The following is a 16,794-nucleotide window of genomic DNA, read 5'->3' as shown; positions in this document are numbered from 1 at the left end:
AGCTATGAGATACGGCTTTGGTTTGTCCGAGCTATGAGATTCGGCTTTGGTTTGTCCGAGCTATGAGATTCGGCTTTGGTTTGTCCGAGCTATGAGATACGGCTTTGGTTTGTCCGAGCCATGAGAAAAATACAAAGCCCTTGAGTTGGTGTGGTTGGGAGTGTGACTGGTAGGATAAATTGACTAAATAGCAGTTCTAGCATTGATCCACGGCAATAATACAGGCTAGTAATTTGTTGAAAGGTCAATTTAAACCTGCATTGAGGATCCTCAAAGAAATAAATAAGTAATAATAGTAATAATAATAATAATAATATTTTTGAGACAAAGAGATTGTAAAACCTAAAACTACTAGAATTAAGATGGGAAATAAAAACGGTAAATCTCTACCTCTTGACGGAGATGAGAAGTACATGGCGAGTAGATTTCTTAATTGTATGCAATATATGCCGAAGTGGAAGAAAAAGTATGGAGTAGAAGGGAAGTTGAGAGTTGAAGTGTGGAAGATAGTAGTTGATGTTTTAGAAGAGAGTGTGGATAGAAAGAAAAATGGACTGAAAAAGAAAAGAGAGTGAATTGGATTGTGCTAAAATGTGGTTGAAAGCTTCACAAGAAAGAAGAGAACAAATCCAAAAGACAAAAGATAGAAAGTTGAAAAGTGATGAGGCCGCCATTCAATTGAGATTTGAAAAATAATTCTGGGTACATAGTGGCATCCCATTCAATGATGCAGATGAGAGTTCTTATCAGCAACATCTTAAAATTGCGCTCCTCACTGGTTTCCCCCCTGACTTGGGCAGTTGGGTGAGGAAACACTTGGTGGAAGCGGACACTGCTTGGTTTACAAAAAACATGCAGTGGCCCAGAGACGCTGATAAAGGGATTGAGAAAGGCAAAAGTTCTGATGTATTTCATCTAGATGATGATAATGATCTAAATAAAGATACAACGATCTTCTACCAAAGTTCCCAAAGGGGCAGAGGAAGAGTTAGATACCAACAACGTCGCAAGCCGCCATTCAAATCAAAACCCCCATCAGATTCAGACAACTGTTGGAACTGTGGGAGACGAGGACACTTTGCACGAGAGTGTCGTTTTGCAAAACAATACCAATCAAAGGGTGGAGGAAGGAGCAGAGGAAAAGCCAAATTTTTAGCATGACAAGCTTCCTCCTCTTTGACCGCTTATGCTCATACAGAGAAAGAAAGAATAGATGCCCATATGACAGCAAAACATGTCATTGTCAGATTATTAGAATTATTAGAAGTCTTGTCCATCCAAGAAGTATGACAATGCTGTTTGTATGCCCAAATTACAAATGACTAGAGCTCAAATTTGTGTTACAGTAAAGTTAAAATATGCAAATCAAGTGGTAAAAAAATGCAACTTGCTTCTAGAAGATAAATAAATAAAATTAGAATGTGCTGTCCTCGTGTGCATGGGAGGGACCAGCTCATGATCGACCACAGGAAATGGCCAGCCTGTGACGAATCATTGGTGCTGGGAACTACCTTTTGCGTGCGAGAGCTGTGCATGTGTGTGCGTATATGTTAAAATGATGAACATTGGCTAAAGTTTTAGTATAAAAAAAAATTGCTAGACTGTGGTCTATCCAATTTGCACCGCAGAACAGAAATTATTTTGAAAGATAAAAATGAGAGGAAAAAGAGAGAAATCTGTTTGCAAGCAGAAACTAATCCACACTAGTGCATGTTAAGTGTCGAGCCCACATGAGAAATTCGAAGAAAAAAAAATGACAGAACATGCTTTCAGGAATTGGAAGAAGCTAAATTGTGAATTTAAGATTTTGCAATGCTACATTTAATAGGAATAATTGATTGGTTGTGTTATAAGATTATACAAAATTCTAAATGCAAGCTAAATCTGAGAGATTGAGTGCTTCAAATTTAAAAACAAAGAAAAAATTCAGATTAATTTGCCAATTGTTTGTTTTAGTTAAGTTTTTTTTGAATTGGTGGATTGTTCTACCAGGAAACCTGAGTTGAAAATGATATATGAATGTTGTGTGGTGAGCTTGGATGAATTGGGACCAATGTGATAGAAAGACTCCTTTTTGGAGACTGTGTGTGAGATGCAAATGAACATTGATGAATGATAGACTGAATGAAAAGAAATTACAGGTTGAATGGTTGAAGTCGTTGGCGACTACTATGGAAAAGGAGTAGAGCGACTTTGATGAAAGAGTGATCTTGAGCAGGTTGAATGTTAGAAAGAAACACGTAGCTTTTGGGTAGATAATTAACTAGAAAAAAACACATGTAGAAGATGTGTGAACTGAGAAATTGAGAAGCGTTTTGGAAAGAAAGTCAAATTAAATGATGATGGAATCGTATGTAGTAAAGAACGCATTCTCCCAAAAGGTTTGTCAAGGTGTGAGGCATGGGCGTTGCCAAGCCTCAAAAGGAGGGAGTGAGTAGGACAGATAGTGGAAGATAGTAATAATACAACACTTTATGACAATGAATTTTCGAATACATTTGGTGTTATACTGTGGTAAATTTTTTGTTCTGGTGTAGATAGGTTAGCAACACGAGAGATTTAGAGGTTCAAAAGAAAGACAGTTAAAAGAAAACATTTTTGATTTGGACAATTGCAGGCTAACAGGAACATAAGAACGATAAGAACTACGAGAGTTGCAAACAACAGATGAAGAGCAGTCCTTGGCAGATTATATGATCAGGACGCTCAAACTGTGTCAAAGACAAATTTACTGCCGCCTGATCTTTCCTCCTCACAGGTCGACAACCCCATCAATCCAGGAGACTGGGTCTACATCAAGGTCATCAAAAGAAAGAACTGGGCCAGCCCGCGGTGGGAGGGACCGTTCCAAGTTTTGCTTGCTACTCCCACGGCGGTAAAAATTTCTCAACGGCCCAGCTGGATTCACCTCAGCCACTGCAAGTTGCAGAGAGTGCTGGACCCCTAATTCAGAGTGGTGGGGAAGGCTGACTACAAAGGGGCCCCATCGTTTAGGGTGAGGCGTCTCAATGTTGGTGAAGAATTCATCGATCCCCACTCTGCTAGGCGAGGGGATGTCCCGGTGTCTCTGCCATCCTAGTAGCAACGGGGCTCCATATGCCAGATGGATCCTCTGCTGCGTTGTGGTTGGAGCGTGCTATGGTCTATTGACTCATCTGAACAGACCAAATGACAATGTTGCCCGTGGAAAACGATGGTCGCATGATGAGAACTTTGAGGACTGGTCATGGGACCCCAGAAACCCATACGAAACCAACACTTGGTACCGGTATGTCAAGTTCACTGTGAGAGCTCACACACAGGAGGGGTGTTATGGGTGTTCGAAACTCCCCCCTTCCTCCACGCAAGTTCGCTTGGAGGCCAGAGCAATGAATGTCACTGAAGCAAAATGTATGGCATCCATGGGAGGAGTTGGATATCAGCACCGTGCCGTCACAGTCAAAGATGACGACCCTTACCGCCCTGGACTTGCTGACGGTGCCTGTGATCAGCTATTCTGGACAAATCTCAATGTGACTGTTAGAGGACAAATAATACCACAAGTGGCCTACACGGAGAGACCAGCTGGAGTGAATTACACGTTACATCCAAGGTAGCAGGACCCACGTCTGCATTAACGACAACTGCTCTCCAGGAGGAAACTGGATGGGAGCTTTGGACATCACCGCTGTGTGCCAGGATGAGAGAGCCGTTTTCAAGGTGTAAGGGCTCTACTACCGACATGGCTGCACCATCGGACGGGACCTACTTCATCCAGAGATTCAGAAGCACTGCCTCACCTGCATCCTATGAGTGCACGTGCCTGTTCAGAACGGATCGTGGTTTTGTGGTCACCAGAGTTGTCCGATGCTGCCTGCCAACTGGACACGAGTGTGTGCGCCAGTGTGTGTGACAGAACACACCTACAGACTAGAACATCATCAGCTGACGAAAACACGAGCACATATACAACTTCTTAGGCGTGGCAGATGTGATAATGATAATGAGACGTGGATTGCGTAGATGCTGTTCTGTTGAGCATGTTTTACGGAAACTTGTTGATTTGACCATCAAATATGCTTCGCAAGTGTTGGATACAATGATATACTGTTTCTGTGTTTTTCTTTTTATTTTTTATTGATAGCATTCTGGTCGCCTGTGGCACAGGGGCCGTGTAAGAATTTTCCTGCTAATAACATCTGGCCAGCAGGTTTTTCGCTTACACAATAAGTTTGATCTGGGGTATTGAGGTAATGCCTCATCTTCACTGGCAAGTGTTGCTATCATTGTTTGTTGTTTTTATTTTTGCTGTTCTTCTTTCTTCATTATACATATATATATGTTTTTTTCTTACTTGTCTTTGTTGTTTGGGGTGACATAATCATATGATAAAACAGGAGGGAGATGTTAGGGTTTTCCAGGTTATCTTTATCGTAGGATTATGTTGGAATGTAGACTATAATGATTAAATCAATCTTGTCTTGCCCTCACAATGCAGAGTAAGATGAAGTGGTTGCTTCCTCTGCTTGATTGACCAGCTGCAGGGGAAGCAATCAAAGTTGTTCTGTTTCCCACAACAGTGTAAAACACCCCCTGCTCTGATCTTATCAGAGGCCGGGGGTTCACCAAACCTGTCCACTCACCCCCACTCTGTTCCTCCTAATAAATATGCCCTTGCAGGGAGGAGACTTTTAGACTTCATTCCTGTAGTGAGTGAACTCTCCACCTGCAGGTGTCTAAAAGAACTTGCCTGTCTCCCGTGTGGTTCTTGCAAAATAAGTTGGAGTGAGCAAATCTCTAACACTTTACCTGAAGAAGATGCGAAAAGAAACTAAAAACATGATAAAAATAAATAATAAATACATAAATTGTAAATAGAAAATAAATTAAAAATGGAAGCGTGGTAGTGTGCCATGGACGAAAGCGGCCATGACACCGTCAGGTGTTTTGGACAGTGAGGGTACCAAGAATGGGAGATCCTTGCGCCGCCCCCCGCTCTTTCCAAATTGGGTTTAAATACTCACAACCTAACCCTAATGTTTCACCCCAAACTTTACCCTAATCCCAACCCTTACCTTAACCCCAACCCTACCCCACCCAAATCGTCAACCTAATCCCAATTGTAATTCTTCCTCCTCCCTCCCATCCTCATTTTCTCCTGATTAAAACCTACGCCCTAAAACGAAAATCCCCCAAAACAGTCCTTCCTCCTCTATCTTTCTTACTGTTTTGATTAATGTTTTGTTATTGTTTGATATATGGAGAGGATTTCTAGATGTGGTCAACACATTTAAAATTGAGAAAATATATATTTTTCAAGGAAGAACCCGCCCTTTAAAAAAAAAAAAAACCCTAACCTCACCTAGCCAGTGCCCGAATTCTCCTTTGTTTAACCCTCCCCCTCTTGTTTTTTAAGGTGGAGATCGACACCCTAATTTTAAAACTTTAGGGAGGGGTGTACTTGAGGAGGCAGCCAAACACGGGGAGAGCTCTACAATCATACAACCATGTAAATCTAAGCCATAAACATCATCAACGTCGCAAGACAGCCGCCCTGAGATGATGTTGCTTCATTCCGCGGCACATTCTTTTGGTGCTGGTGGTGGTGCTGCGCTGCTGCTGCTCCTGCTGCTACTACTGCCTGACAGGGTGGTGCCATCCAGGATGGACGCTGGACTGATGGGCAAGTCAAGGAAACACTGCAGGCGAGATGGAAAACAGCGTTCATGGCCACTTTAATCACGAAAAGTCTATTGCTGGAAAGGTGGGGATGCTATAAAATGTCCAGTATGTAGCAGTAAATGGGAAGGTTCTCAAGTTCTCATCTCAAATGCTGTAGGCTGTAGGCTGTAGGGATCAGAATCAACAACCTTTGACATTTCCTATTTTTGCATCCATAAGCTGGTTTACATACAACTAGCTGTATGGCTTCAAGACGATGGCACTAACAAAAACAGAAGGAGGCGCAGCAGCAGGTGGCAGAGATGAAAATGTTGCCATTCTCTTTGGGAGCAACCAGGACAGACGGGATTAGGAATGAATCTATCAGAGGGACAACTCGGGTGGGAGGGTTGAGAGCCAAAGTCAGAGAGGCGGGATTGAGGTGGTTTGGACATGTGCTGAGCAGAGACCGGCGGCTATATAGGGAGGAGGGTGGAGGAGAAGAAGGAGGCCAAAGAGGAAGTTTATGGGCATTGTAAGGGAGGGCATGCAGGTGGTGGCTGTGTCAGAGGAAGAGACAGAGGTGAGTTGGAAAACATTGATCTGCTTGACGACCCCTAACGGGAGCAGCCCAAAGACGAAGAACCAGCAGCTTCTTTATGTGCCGTTTCACTCACGTTCAATGCATCCCAGAGGGGATGAGGAGGAGGGGTTGGTGGGAGAAATGGGAAGCAGAGTAACTTTGCTCGGGAGCACACAGCGAGAGTAGGAGGAGGTCACCTAATTGGTGGTGGAAAGCATCGTCGACAGGTGGGGGCGACAGGGGGGGTGTGACGGAGAGGCAAGAGGCTGCAATGAGAAGACTATAGGTTGGGGGTGTTCATCTGTGACTTGATCCAACTACACTGCTCAAAAAAATTAAAGAAACAGTTTTTTATCAGGGTATGGCATGAATTCAATTAGACTTTTCTGATAAGGTTTTGGTCAGGTACGCGGCAGAGGGGGTTGTGAATCAGTTTCAGCTGCATTGGTGTTGATGGAATTAACAACAGGTGCACTAGAGGGGCAACAACAAGATGGTCCCCAAAACAGGACTGGTTTTGCAGGTGGAGGCCATTTCAAGTTCCTCTCCCTTCATCCTTTTTAACTGGTTTTCCATAAGTGTTGGCTTTAGCTAGAGTCATTATCACGACTGGGAGCATGAGGTGATTTCTTAACCCTACTGAAGTTGAGCAGATTGTCCAACTCCTCCAGGATGGCACATCCATGCGTGCTGTTGCAAGAAGATTTGATGTGTCTCCCGGTACAATCTCCAGAGCATGGAGGAGATTCCAGGAGGCAGGCAGTTACTCTAGGAGAGCTGGACAGTGCCGTAGACGGTCCTCATCCCATCAGCAGGACCGATATCTACTGCTTTGTGCAAGGAGAAACAGGTTGAGCACTGCCCGAGCCCTACAGAATGACCTCCAGCAGGCTACTGGTGTGAATGTCTCTTTCCAAGCAGTCAGAAACAGACTTCACAAGGGTGGCCTCAGGGCACGACATCCTGTAGTATACCCTGTGCACACTGCTCAGCACCGTGGTGCTCAATTGGCATTTGCCATAGAACACCAGAATTGGCAAGTCCGCCACTGGCGCCCTGTGCTTTTCACAGATGAGAGCGGGTTTACCCTGAGCACCTGTGATAGACGTGAAAGGGTTTGGAGAAGCCAAGGAGAGCGCTATACTGGCTGCAACATCATTCGGTGGTGGGTCAGTGATGGTCTGGGGAGGCATTTCCATGGAGGGACGAACAGACCTCTACAGGCTAGAGAACGGCAGTCTGACAGCTATTAGGTATTGGGATGAAATCCTTGGTCAGACCCTACGCTGGTGCAGTAGGTCCTGGGTTCCACCTGATCCATGACAATGCCCGGCCTCATGTGGCAGGAGTATGCAGACAGTATCTGGAGGATGAAGGAATTTACACAATTGAATGGCCCTCACGATCACCTGATCTAAACCCGATAGAACACCTCTGGGACATAATGTCCATTAGGCCAGGTTGCTCCTCAGACTTTACAGGAGCTCACTGATGCCCTTAGACAGATCTGGGAGGACATCCCACAAGACACCATCCTTCGTCTCATTAGGAGCATGCCACAACGTTGTCAAGCATGCATACAAGCACGTGGGGGCCACACAAGATATTGAAAATAATTTTGAGTTGCAGAAATTGAATTTAGGCAAAATGAACGAGTCTGCCACATCATTTTTTCACTTTGATTTTTGGGGTGTCTATATACACTATATACTGAGCCCTCTGTAGGCTGCAAACTTTTATTTCCATCAAAAGATGTGGCATCTTTTTGTTCCTGAGACATTAAACGGTCCATATCAGTGTAGATAAACATTTTTGTTGTCACCATTGAAATCTGACGTATTTTCAAAGTGTTCCTTTAATTTTTTTGAGCAGTGTATTTTGCCAACTGCTCGACCAACTCAAAGGAAAGGGGCATTTGCACGCAGCCGTACCGTGCGCTTGCGTATTCCGTGGGGGAACGGGAGGTGCGGCGCCAACGTGGGCAGACAGAACAGGGATGACTTTTCTGGTCACGCAGTCCAAACTCCAACTGCTAGCCACCACGGTCACAACTGCCAAAGCAAGGCCAGTTTAGGAGGGTTTGTTAAACATGAATCAGAAGACTTACCGACCTTTGTCAGAGGAGGACAGGTAGGGGTCACTGCAGGGTTTCCAAGCCGGACTCATCAGCTGTTGAAGGAACACTCTCTGGAAGAAGAAAGGAGCGAAATTTTAAGTGAGAGGCTGAGGGCCTTTCCAGACTCCAGCATGCGAGCGAACACAGCATGTCCCCTTGGTCGTTTCTATTCTGCGTGCGTGCCTACGTGCTAACCTGTCCGTCCTCACTCAAGTTTCGGTACATGATGCTGATTGGGTGCTCTCGCTGCAACGGAAAAAGCAGCATCGTTTCGTCTGTGCTCTTTTCTGACACGGACGAAGGCGAGAAGGCGAGTGAGGTTGCTAGGTGTTTTTCAGGCATGCGCGGTCATTACCTACGCGCGTTGGAAGAACCGAGCTGACAGCGTGAAAGGGAGCAGGGTAGGTGCAGCTAAAGTTGGAGCAGGAGCGGCTTGCCTGGAGTCCAACATTTGACATGTCAACATTCTGCTGGTAGCGATGGACCTGCTCTGCTTGGCTTGCAGTTCTGTTCAATCTTTGATTTGACTTGGATTTGAAGAAAATACATCATTCCATTTTGTATGACTTGATAAAAATGTTTTTGTGTTGTTGATCGAACTTAGGCCCAGCCTCCATCCTATTTCAAAAAACGAGAAAGGCAGAATCCAAAGACTGCGGTGAACGCAAGCTATACAGTAGTACGGTCGAGCCACCCAGCGGAGCCCAACATCCACGGGCAAAAGGTTTCCTTGCCGGAGGTGCCAACCCAATGGTGGAGGCAATTTTAGTAGCTGGCGAGCGGTTGCCTTTCAAATCTGTGTTTGGGCACTGTAAACGTGTTGACTATGTTAGGTAGAAAAATAATAGTGTCTGCTTGATTTCCTAAGGCTGGCAGCAGAGCAATGAGACACAATTTGCTCAGACTCATGCTTCTCCCGATTTGCTTGCCTCACCTGAATGCCGTCGAGGTCTTGGCCATCGGCCGGAATGGGCACATTTCCACCATTTGCCGCCTCACTGGAGATGTGGTGAGAGAGAAGAAGCCAAGTGGGGGGATGATAAAGGCCCAGACGACGTCAACCGCAGTGGGAGGGAACGGAGAGAAATGGAAGGAAGCAAACAAAATGCCAGATGAATGCACTTGGCACGATCTGAGGAGGCGAGAAAGGTAGACAGGGAACGCAGACGCCAAGACTCCACACGAGTGGGACTGAAGGAAAAAAGGAAAAGACAAGTTGACACACCACACCGGTCTTTGCTCCTTCAAGCAAAAGACACAAGACGAGATAAGGACTGGGTCGCGTGCCATCGTCTGCAATTGAGACAATTAACTTTGATATAGGCATGCGAGACGCTTTCGGCAAGTTTCAGCAGTAAAAAGTTGCCAACTTGATTTTTTTTCAATTTTCATTTTTCATTTCATTTTTCTCATGTTTGAAAATACATTTTACCACTTGCTGTCCACTGACAATGATGTCCAGCGTAATAAGCAGTCACGACTTAGCTTGTCAATGTTACGAGAGCCGTGACGGGTTGTTACCCGACTCCCAAGTGTCTGGAATGCCATTTCCGGTCCATGGCAAGTGCAAAAAGGCTAGTTTCAAATGCACAAAGGATGGACTTTTCAAATTTATTCGAGACAAATCTATTCACTGCCGCACCGATTTCACTTCAAGACAAAGGACGCTGACCTGTGTCGGTGCACCGTGAAGCCCTCGGGACCCGCAATTCCTCCAGCAGTGTTGGCTTGGCTTGCAGCGCACGGCGCCTGCAACACGGGCACAATGGCAACTTCAATCAACGGTGGCAAATCACCCGCTCAAAACGTTTGTCAGGCGACAATACTTCAGCATCCCAGCCCAGAGCGCGCATGGCGACATTTGCAGCAAAAGTCAACGGGGTCGCAACAAAAAGGATTTTTGCTGTCCTGAGTTCTTACCCGGCAGAGGCTGCTTCTGATCACCTGGAACCGATCCATCAGCTTCTTGTGCAGCGGCCGCATTTCAGGATGCACCAGTCTGCCGTGCACGGCCAGGCCAGCTCCCAGCACCTCAAGCTGGAAGGAAGCTTTTGACATCATCCGGCTGGATGAGGGTGGCACTCGCGCTTCTCACCTGCTCCTGCATCAAATCTTTCAGCTGTGAGATTTTGTCACCATCCTGAGGGTGGCTGCCGATATAATCCTCGCCGAAGAAAGCCTGAAACGGTGAAATGGCAGAGAGGCTCAGGAAGTGGCGTCTTGGCAAGTGAAAGCAGGGCGTGCGCGACAAAAGCCCATCACCGTGCCCACCTCCTGGTAACGAGCGATGCCGCCGTTGACAGCAGCGTCCACCACGCCATTGAGCGTCATGCTGAGCAGGTTGACATCGTCACCGGCAACATTGTCGACACCGTGCGGCCGCATGAGGTGATAGCGGCTGATGAGCGAACGCAGCTCCTGGTTCTTGTTCTCCACCACACTGACAGCATTTTCCAGCGGACTCACCTCCACCTGAAAGGGTTGGCCTTGACACTTGTATCAGTTCCCTCTTTAGGGCAGACCTGGCTGCGAAGGGATCTTCTTGTGAGGATCCATTAAGCCACTTTGAGATCAGCCTCGGGATTTGTGCCTCGGCCGTCGGTTTGGACGCGTGCGAACCACTGTCGCTTTGTCGTCCATTCACTCTCTCATTCACTCACCAGCTCTTGCTCCTCCACCTCAAACCAGGGTGAAATTCCAGGCAAGGGGTGAGCCAGGACCAGAGTTGTCCGCTCGATCCAAAGACTCTGCAACAGCAAAGCGGCCGACATCGTCAAAATTAGTTCTTGCGGTTTTTTTCAACATTGCACTTTCCACGTATTGATCGGCTGATCCGCCCTTGACTTGTGCACTAACTATCCAGCGGTGAAAACACATACAGTAGAACCTTGAACTCCAGGTTCAAACAAATCGGAATTCGAAAAAGTTCGAAGCTTTTGAACCCCCAAAACCGAACAAAACACCGAACTCCGAACAGCTTTTCGAGCTGGGTCGAGGCTCATCGACATCCCCGAATCAACGTTCGGTTCTGCTCGACAAGCTAAAGTGCGTCTTGAGAGCATAAAGACATGAAATGAAGACATGACCTGGAACAAAAATTCTGAAAAGGATGATGCAACAAGATGTCATCAACAATAGCCCAGTGCCCTCTAGTGGCCAGATGAAACCTCTCCAGTAGCAGCTCTATTTTCTTCATTAAGAGCCAAATCGACTGCCTTTAACTGAAACACGGCATCATATGCATTTCTTTTGTCCCCAATAATGAGGGTTTGTGTATAAAAGCTTCCTTTCTCCAGTAATGTACGTCTTGATGTTGTTGTGTCTCGTTCGTGTCAATTTAGCGCCACTATTTGCCTGGCGAACCGACATGCCACACAAAAATCACTAATTATGACACAAAAGGGTCCATTGTTGCTACGTCAGAACGGATTAATCCGTTTTCCATTATTTCTTATGGGAAAATTTTAATTAAATCAGTGTCCGACTAGTTTTCTGGAACGAATTATGGTCGAAGTCAGAGGTTCTACTGTACACACTATTCTCGCATGATGTACATACACCCCTGGCAGAGTGAAGGGAAATTAGTTTTCAGTGGTTTGAAGGATGCCGTGGCAAATTGGCAAGGTGCACTTTGGGACAATCAAAGCAGGTGTGCTTTTTCACCTATTTGGTGGGACAATGCAAGTAAGCCAATGACCTTGAACTCATTATCTGGATCTTTGGGTCCTTTATGGAATGGTCGGTCATGCCGGAAACGGTGAACATTGTTAACCCGGTAAAAACTCTTGATTCGGTCAGGGACTCGGTGTGACCGGAGGATGCCGGCAGCTTCAGGAACTGGTGTGACGGCGTAAATCTGAAGGTCTGGACGCCGCCGGTCAAAGAATAGAAGACAAGCTGCCCACCGCGGCGGCGGCTGCAGCGGGTGCGCACACCAAAGCAGGATACACTGAGAGTTGGACTGCAGAATGGCTTCATCGGGCTGGTTGGGGTGCCGCACGGCGATGGCTTGCGGGAACTCTGCCAGCATCCTCTGCTGAAAGGCCTCCAGACGTTCATAGTCGTGACCGCGGCACACAAACTCTTTGTTCTGGCAGAGACACGTGCAACTTAGAGGGCTTGGCATTTGTGCACTGTGCGACATCTATTGCTCTACGCCTCCAGAGGCTTCATTGCGCAAGCATTGCAAAAAGCTTCCACTGACCCTGAGGAAGAAGGGGAACATCCTGCCGTAGAATCCCACCCTGAAGAATTTGGGTTCTAAACGTTGTTGCTCCATGATGTCATCAAAGTAGGCCGCCTCCAATTTCTGTGCAGCCAAAGAAATCACAGCAGACGAGATGAGAGCGCGAGCCGTTCTCTCGGAATTGTGTGGCGACATTACGGAAGCGACCGGCGTGTGGAAGGGCTTTGTCATACTGACCCGAATCCAGCTGAGACTCTGATAGTCGTACAAGGATTCATACTGGAAAGCCAGTTCCCTGCACAGGGGGATGCCAAACTCCCAACACTGTACGCACGCAGGCAGTACTGATAAGTTTAGCAACTCATTTGACTGACCTGAAACCTAACTTGAGCCACTTGCGTTGTTCAAAGGTGCACTTTGACACAAATTTGGCAAAATAGTGGATGAGCTTTCTTTACCTTCCCCTTGGCAAAATAGTGGATGAGCTTGCGGGAAAGCGCTTCCTTGCGCTGCCACTCAGACTGAGAGGGATAACGCAGAAGCTCTTTTGTTGGCCGCTCGTCCCAGTGCAGCAACTCCCAGTACAACAAAAGCGTGAAAGCTGCCTCTGTGAGTCGGCGTCACACACAAATGTCGCCCAAGTGCCTACCTGCCTTCCTCCCGCGTGTGCGCGCGCGTGTGCCTGCGCTGTACCAGTGTAGTTGCCCGCCCCCACATGCAAGTCGCACAGTTTGTGGATGTAGCGGATATACATTTCCTCCTTGTTGAGCTCCGATTTGTAGAAGGTCTGAGCATCAACATTGTCTTAACGGCGGAATGCATCATCGGTCGTTCATCCGTCGTCATTTGTCTCACCAAGAGATTGACGGTGCACCCTGTGCTCTTGCTCTCTGTCTCATCTCCTCTCATGCCATCCCTAAGGACGAGATGGACAAAGCTCATCACTTCTCCATTGCAGCTTTTGGGCATGGTCAATCATGTCCAACAAAATCCTCTTTTACAAATGGGCACAGCGTTTCACTTAGATCAACCCACCTGTAGTCCAAAAGACGTTCCATCAGGCGAGTGACTGACGTAACCAATGAGGTGCCCGTCTCTCTCCAAGTTTGCTGCTCAATCTTCTCCAACAGACTTAAAGAAAACAACAAATCAATGGATGAATTAAATCCTTGCATCTCCTCTTTGGGTCAGTCATAAGCAACACACACAAGACTCGAAATGGCATCTTTGGACAGAATATCGCTGCATTTGAATTCTTGCGTAGATCCATACAAGTCACTTTCAGGGAGACGAGGCGGCAAGACGGAGCGAGTGCCTGCATACCTGGGGTATGGCTCCAACAGAAGAGTTCTAATCCCCATCACACAGAGCAAACAGGCCACAGCAGCGGTCGTGCACAAAACAAAAGGTTCAATCAAGGAATGAGTTGAAATACAGACATGTAACCCAGGCTTCTCAGGACACTAAACGTTTGGGTTTACAGCAAACTGAGGAGTTCTCTGTAGTCATCGTCGCCTTTGCCTTCGGAAACCAAAGCATCCAGCTTGTCAATCAGCTCGGCCTCCACCTACACCACCACAATAAGCACAAATCAAGTCCACCGGCACTGTGTTTGAGAGCACTCTCCAGACACCCGGGGCAAAGCTTGGGCTCGGGTTTAAACGCGCAAACAATACCAGCCTATGAAGACGAGGTGCCTTGTGGTTGCAGGTGAAAGCATGTCGCTCGGTGGCGAAGGAGGTCTAACCTGTTTCAAGCTGCCCTCTTTGCGCTGCTCCCAGTCCATCATGTCGTGGAAGATGGGGACCATGATATTGCGGATCTCTGCCTGAGGCACCAGAGTGACGCCCAGGAAGGGACCGATCATCCCAGGAATCAAGTGTCTCTTGTTTTCACCTGCGGCGCACGGCAGACCTTTGACACTACTGCCAATGTAAGGAAGCCTTGAGCAACGCTCGGGCACTGGGTTCTTACTCAGGTTCTGCCACATGCTGAAGAGTTCATATGCCATTGTCACCCTCATGTCCCCGTACCTGCAGTTACAGTGCACATCAGGGGAGAAAGTGACCAGAGGGAACAGGCTCTTTTTTTTTCGGCTGTCGTTGCCGTACTCGAAAGAAGCGGAATTGCGCATCCACTTCAGTGTGTACCAGTGGGGTTCTCCTTCGCGTGACCTGGTCGTATCAGCCCCAAGGGGATATTTGGCGTGCGCAGCACAGAGTAGGCAAGGAGATAAAGTCCGTGACTTTAAATAATTTAGGAGCACTCATTAGAAAGGACACAGGAATGAAGCCTCGACCAAAAGTTCAGATTGTTTTGGATACAAGCAGATAGTGAGAGAAGTGGGATGCTTCCGGTAGCTGATTTCAGAAATGCAGCTGCACAGATTTTCTGCATACAGGTTCAAACCACAGTGTCACTGGCCCTTTTGATCTCGAAAGGTTTGGATGTGTGCACCCGCTAAATTGGTGTGGCGTGAGATGCTCCAAATGGCTCTTTGATGTAGCCAAGCTCTGCTCTCCTCAGAGCAGCAGCCCCATGACAGCCCAAGTCAGCGAGCGTGTCTCTTGAAAATGATGCAGACTCCATTTTGCAATGAGGATGACAGAAACAGGTCCTTACTTGTCAAAGATCTTCTTCCTCTTAGCTGCACTCATGCTCTCCAGCTGCAAGCTGGGCTGGTTGATGTACAAAACTGCTAGACTGAAGTAGGCGCTCCACACCTGCGCACAGTCATAGAAATGATCGCCAGGCGATGAAGCACTCACGTGGCGGTGGACGAGCGGCGGCACCACAAACACCTTGAAGTCAAAGTCGTCTCCGACAAAGTTTTCTAGCTGATAGGGTGCCAGACGCTGCACCGTGCGCAGGATGATGCTGCATGAGGAGCACAAAGTTAATGGCAGGCCCGTCCTCCCCTTGCGGTTGTCCATCACGCCCCGGTGCCTTACTGGCTGCTGAGGAGCCTCATCACAGTCCAATCCCGCGGAAAAATACTCAGCTTCATCAAGTTTCGGAGCACGCACCAAATTTTCATCATGAACTCCTGACGAGACAAAAGCGCAGTCACCCGGGCACATCATCTAGCCTGGAACTCAGACGGCATGTCTACTTCCAAAGCAGAGGTGTGAAGTTGCCCCATTTAGGCCCGGTGGGTGCGAACGACAATATGCAATGGGTGGGGTGGTTAGGGTTGCCTGACCTGCCCTTTTGGATTCAATGTGAAACCCAATCAATCCCTTTTCAAGTCAAAGGAGCTAATCATCTGACGGTCTTGGAAAGGGTTGTGTGTTACTCAAACTCCAACCGCTGTTCTTTTCTCTGGCATATTTCTATGACTGACACTTCTTATTGTGCGTCTTCACAGGCCAACGCTTGAACCCTAGGACTTACCTTGAGTACCTCTTTGCTCTGAAAGTTCTCCATCAGGTGTTGGAAGTGGACGTCAGTCATGTGACGGAGGAGGGACAAAAGGCAGGACACAAACTCCCCCTGGCAAAAGGAATCAGAGCTGTGCTAAGGTCAGCTGAGGGCTCAGAGGCAGGCGGGACGACGGGAGCCCATGTGGGAAACATGACCGAGTCCATCAGTCTTCCTGGTGCCTCAAAGAGGAACTTTCAAATGAACAGCACGGACAGGTGCAAAAGCAGTTTCTGTGAAGATTCACCCGACGGCTTCAAGACGTGGCTGACAAACACACAAATGTAGCGGGCGGGGCAAAATGTGCCACATCCTCATTTGAAACGGAGGAAAGTCACAAGGTTTAGAAGAGGTTTTAGCACGTACCCAAAGAAGGCCCAAATGTGCTTAGCTGACGGGCTGATTGTCATGTGCCGTGCCAGAGACGCTCGGCCGGGAACTTCCCTCAGCCACATCCCTTCGTTACCGTTGTCTGTCACCTGCTTCCTCTTGTTACCTTGTGCATTTAAACCCTGCCAGTGTGTTTCTCCCTGTCGGTGTCTACTGTTGTCTTTCCGTCCTGTCGTCTAGTTTTCCCCCTGGTCTTCTGGAGGCTTACAGTCAGAATTTTATCTGTGTCCAAGTGGACTTCTGTCTGTCTGTTTGTTTGCTGGCTGTGAGTCTCTGTCCCCTACGTGTCTTCGTTTTCCCATCTGACTCTCGTCCAACTCCCTTTCCCTTCAATAAACCCTGGTTCAAGCTGCATTTGGTCGCCCTGGCTCCAATCACTCCTAAGACTGATTGAGTTATTCCACAACACGCTCCTACTCCCACAAGGCAAAGTTGGAGTGGATGCGTTTGACACACTCC

The 16,794-nt window shown here is 47.4% G+C and overlaps 1 protein-coding gene across 20 annotated transcripts in view; it reads right to left on the bottom strand.

The window, feature by feature from the left end:
• Window positions 1-260: 260 nt before the first annotated feature.
• Window positions 261-16,794, bottom strand: part of LOC125977304 (dedicator of cytokinesis protein 3) — a 28,653-nt gene continuing 12,119 nt past the window's right edge. For 12 of the 20 annotated variants that reach the window (XM_068652432.1, XM_049733647.2, XM_049733650.2 and 9 more), the window contains 24 exons: window positions 15,919-16,017; window positions 15,477-15,571; window positions 15,327-15,402; window positions 15,148-15,248; window positions 14,500-14,558; window positions 14,273-14,421; window positions 14,007-14,092; window positions 13,849-13,875; window positions 13,561-13,656; window positions 13,381-13,441; window positions 13,219-13,312; window positions 12,984-13,132; window positions 12,544-12,849; window positions 12,288-12,429; window positions 12,037-12,203; window positions 11,000-11,086; window positions 10,611-10,811; window positions 10,435-10,518; window positions 10,260-10,376; window positions 10,012-10,088; window positions 9,274-9,337; window positions 8,335-8,410; window positions 8,155-8,274; window positions 5,698-6,489 (listed from right to left, as the gene is read on the bottom strand). In XM_068652432.1, the coding sequence (XP_068508533.1) occupies window positions 6,320-6,489; window positions 8,155-8,274; window positions 8,335-8,410; window positions 9,274-9,337; window positions 10,012-10,088; window positions 10,260-10,376; window positions 10,435-10,518; window positions 10,611-10,811; window positions 11,000-11,086; window positions 12,037-12,203; window positions 12,288-12,429; window positions 12,544-12,849; window positions 12,984-13,132; window positions 13,219-13,312; window positions 13,381-13,441; window positions 13,561-13,656; window positions 13,849-13,875; window positions 14,007-14,092; window positions 14,273-14,421; window positions 14,500-14,558; window positions 15,148-15,248; window positions 15,327-15,402; window positions 15,477-15,571; window positions 15,919-16,017 (2,703 nt within the window). In that variant the 3' untranslated portion in view covers window positions 5,698-6,319. The other 8 variants (XM_049733664.2, XM_049733645.2, XM_068652429.1 and 5 more) reach the window with 8 other exon arrangements.

This window comes from Syngnathus scovelli, chromosome 11 (genome assembly GCF_024217435.2).
Source record: "Syngnathus scovelli strain Florida chromosome 11, RoL_Ssco_1.2, whole genome shotgun sequence".
Lineage (NCBI taxonomy): Eukaryota > Metazoa > Chordata > Actinopteri > Syngnathiformes > Syngnathidae > Syngnathus > Syngnathus scovelli.
The sequence above is the reverse complement of the archived record's forward strand: the minus strand, read 5'-3'. Positions and strand labels throughout refer to the sequence as shown.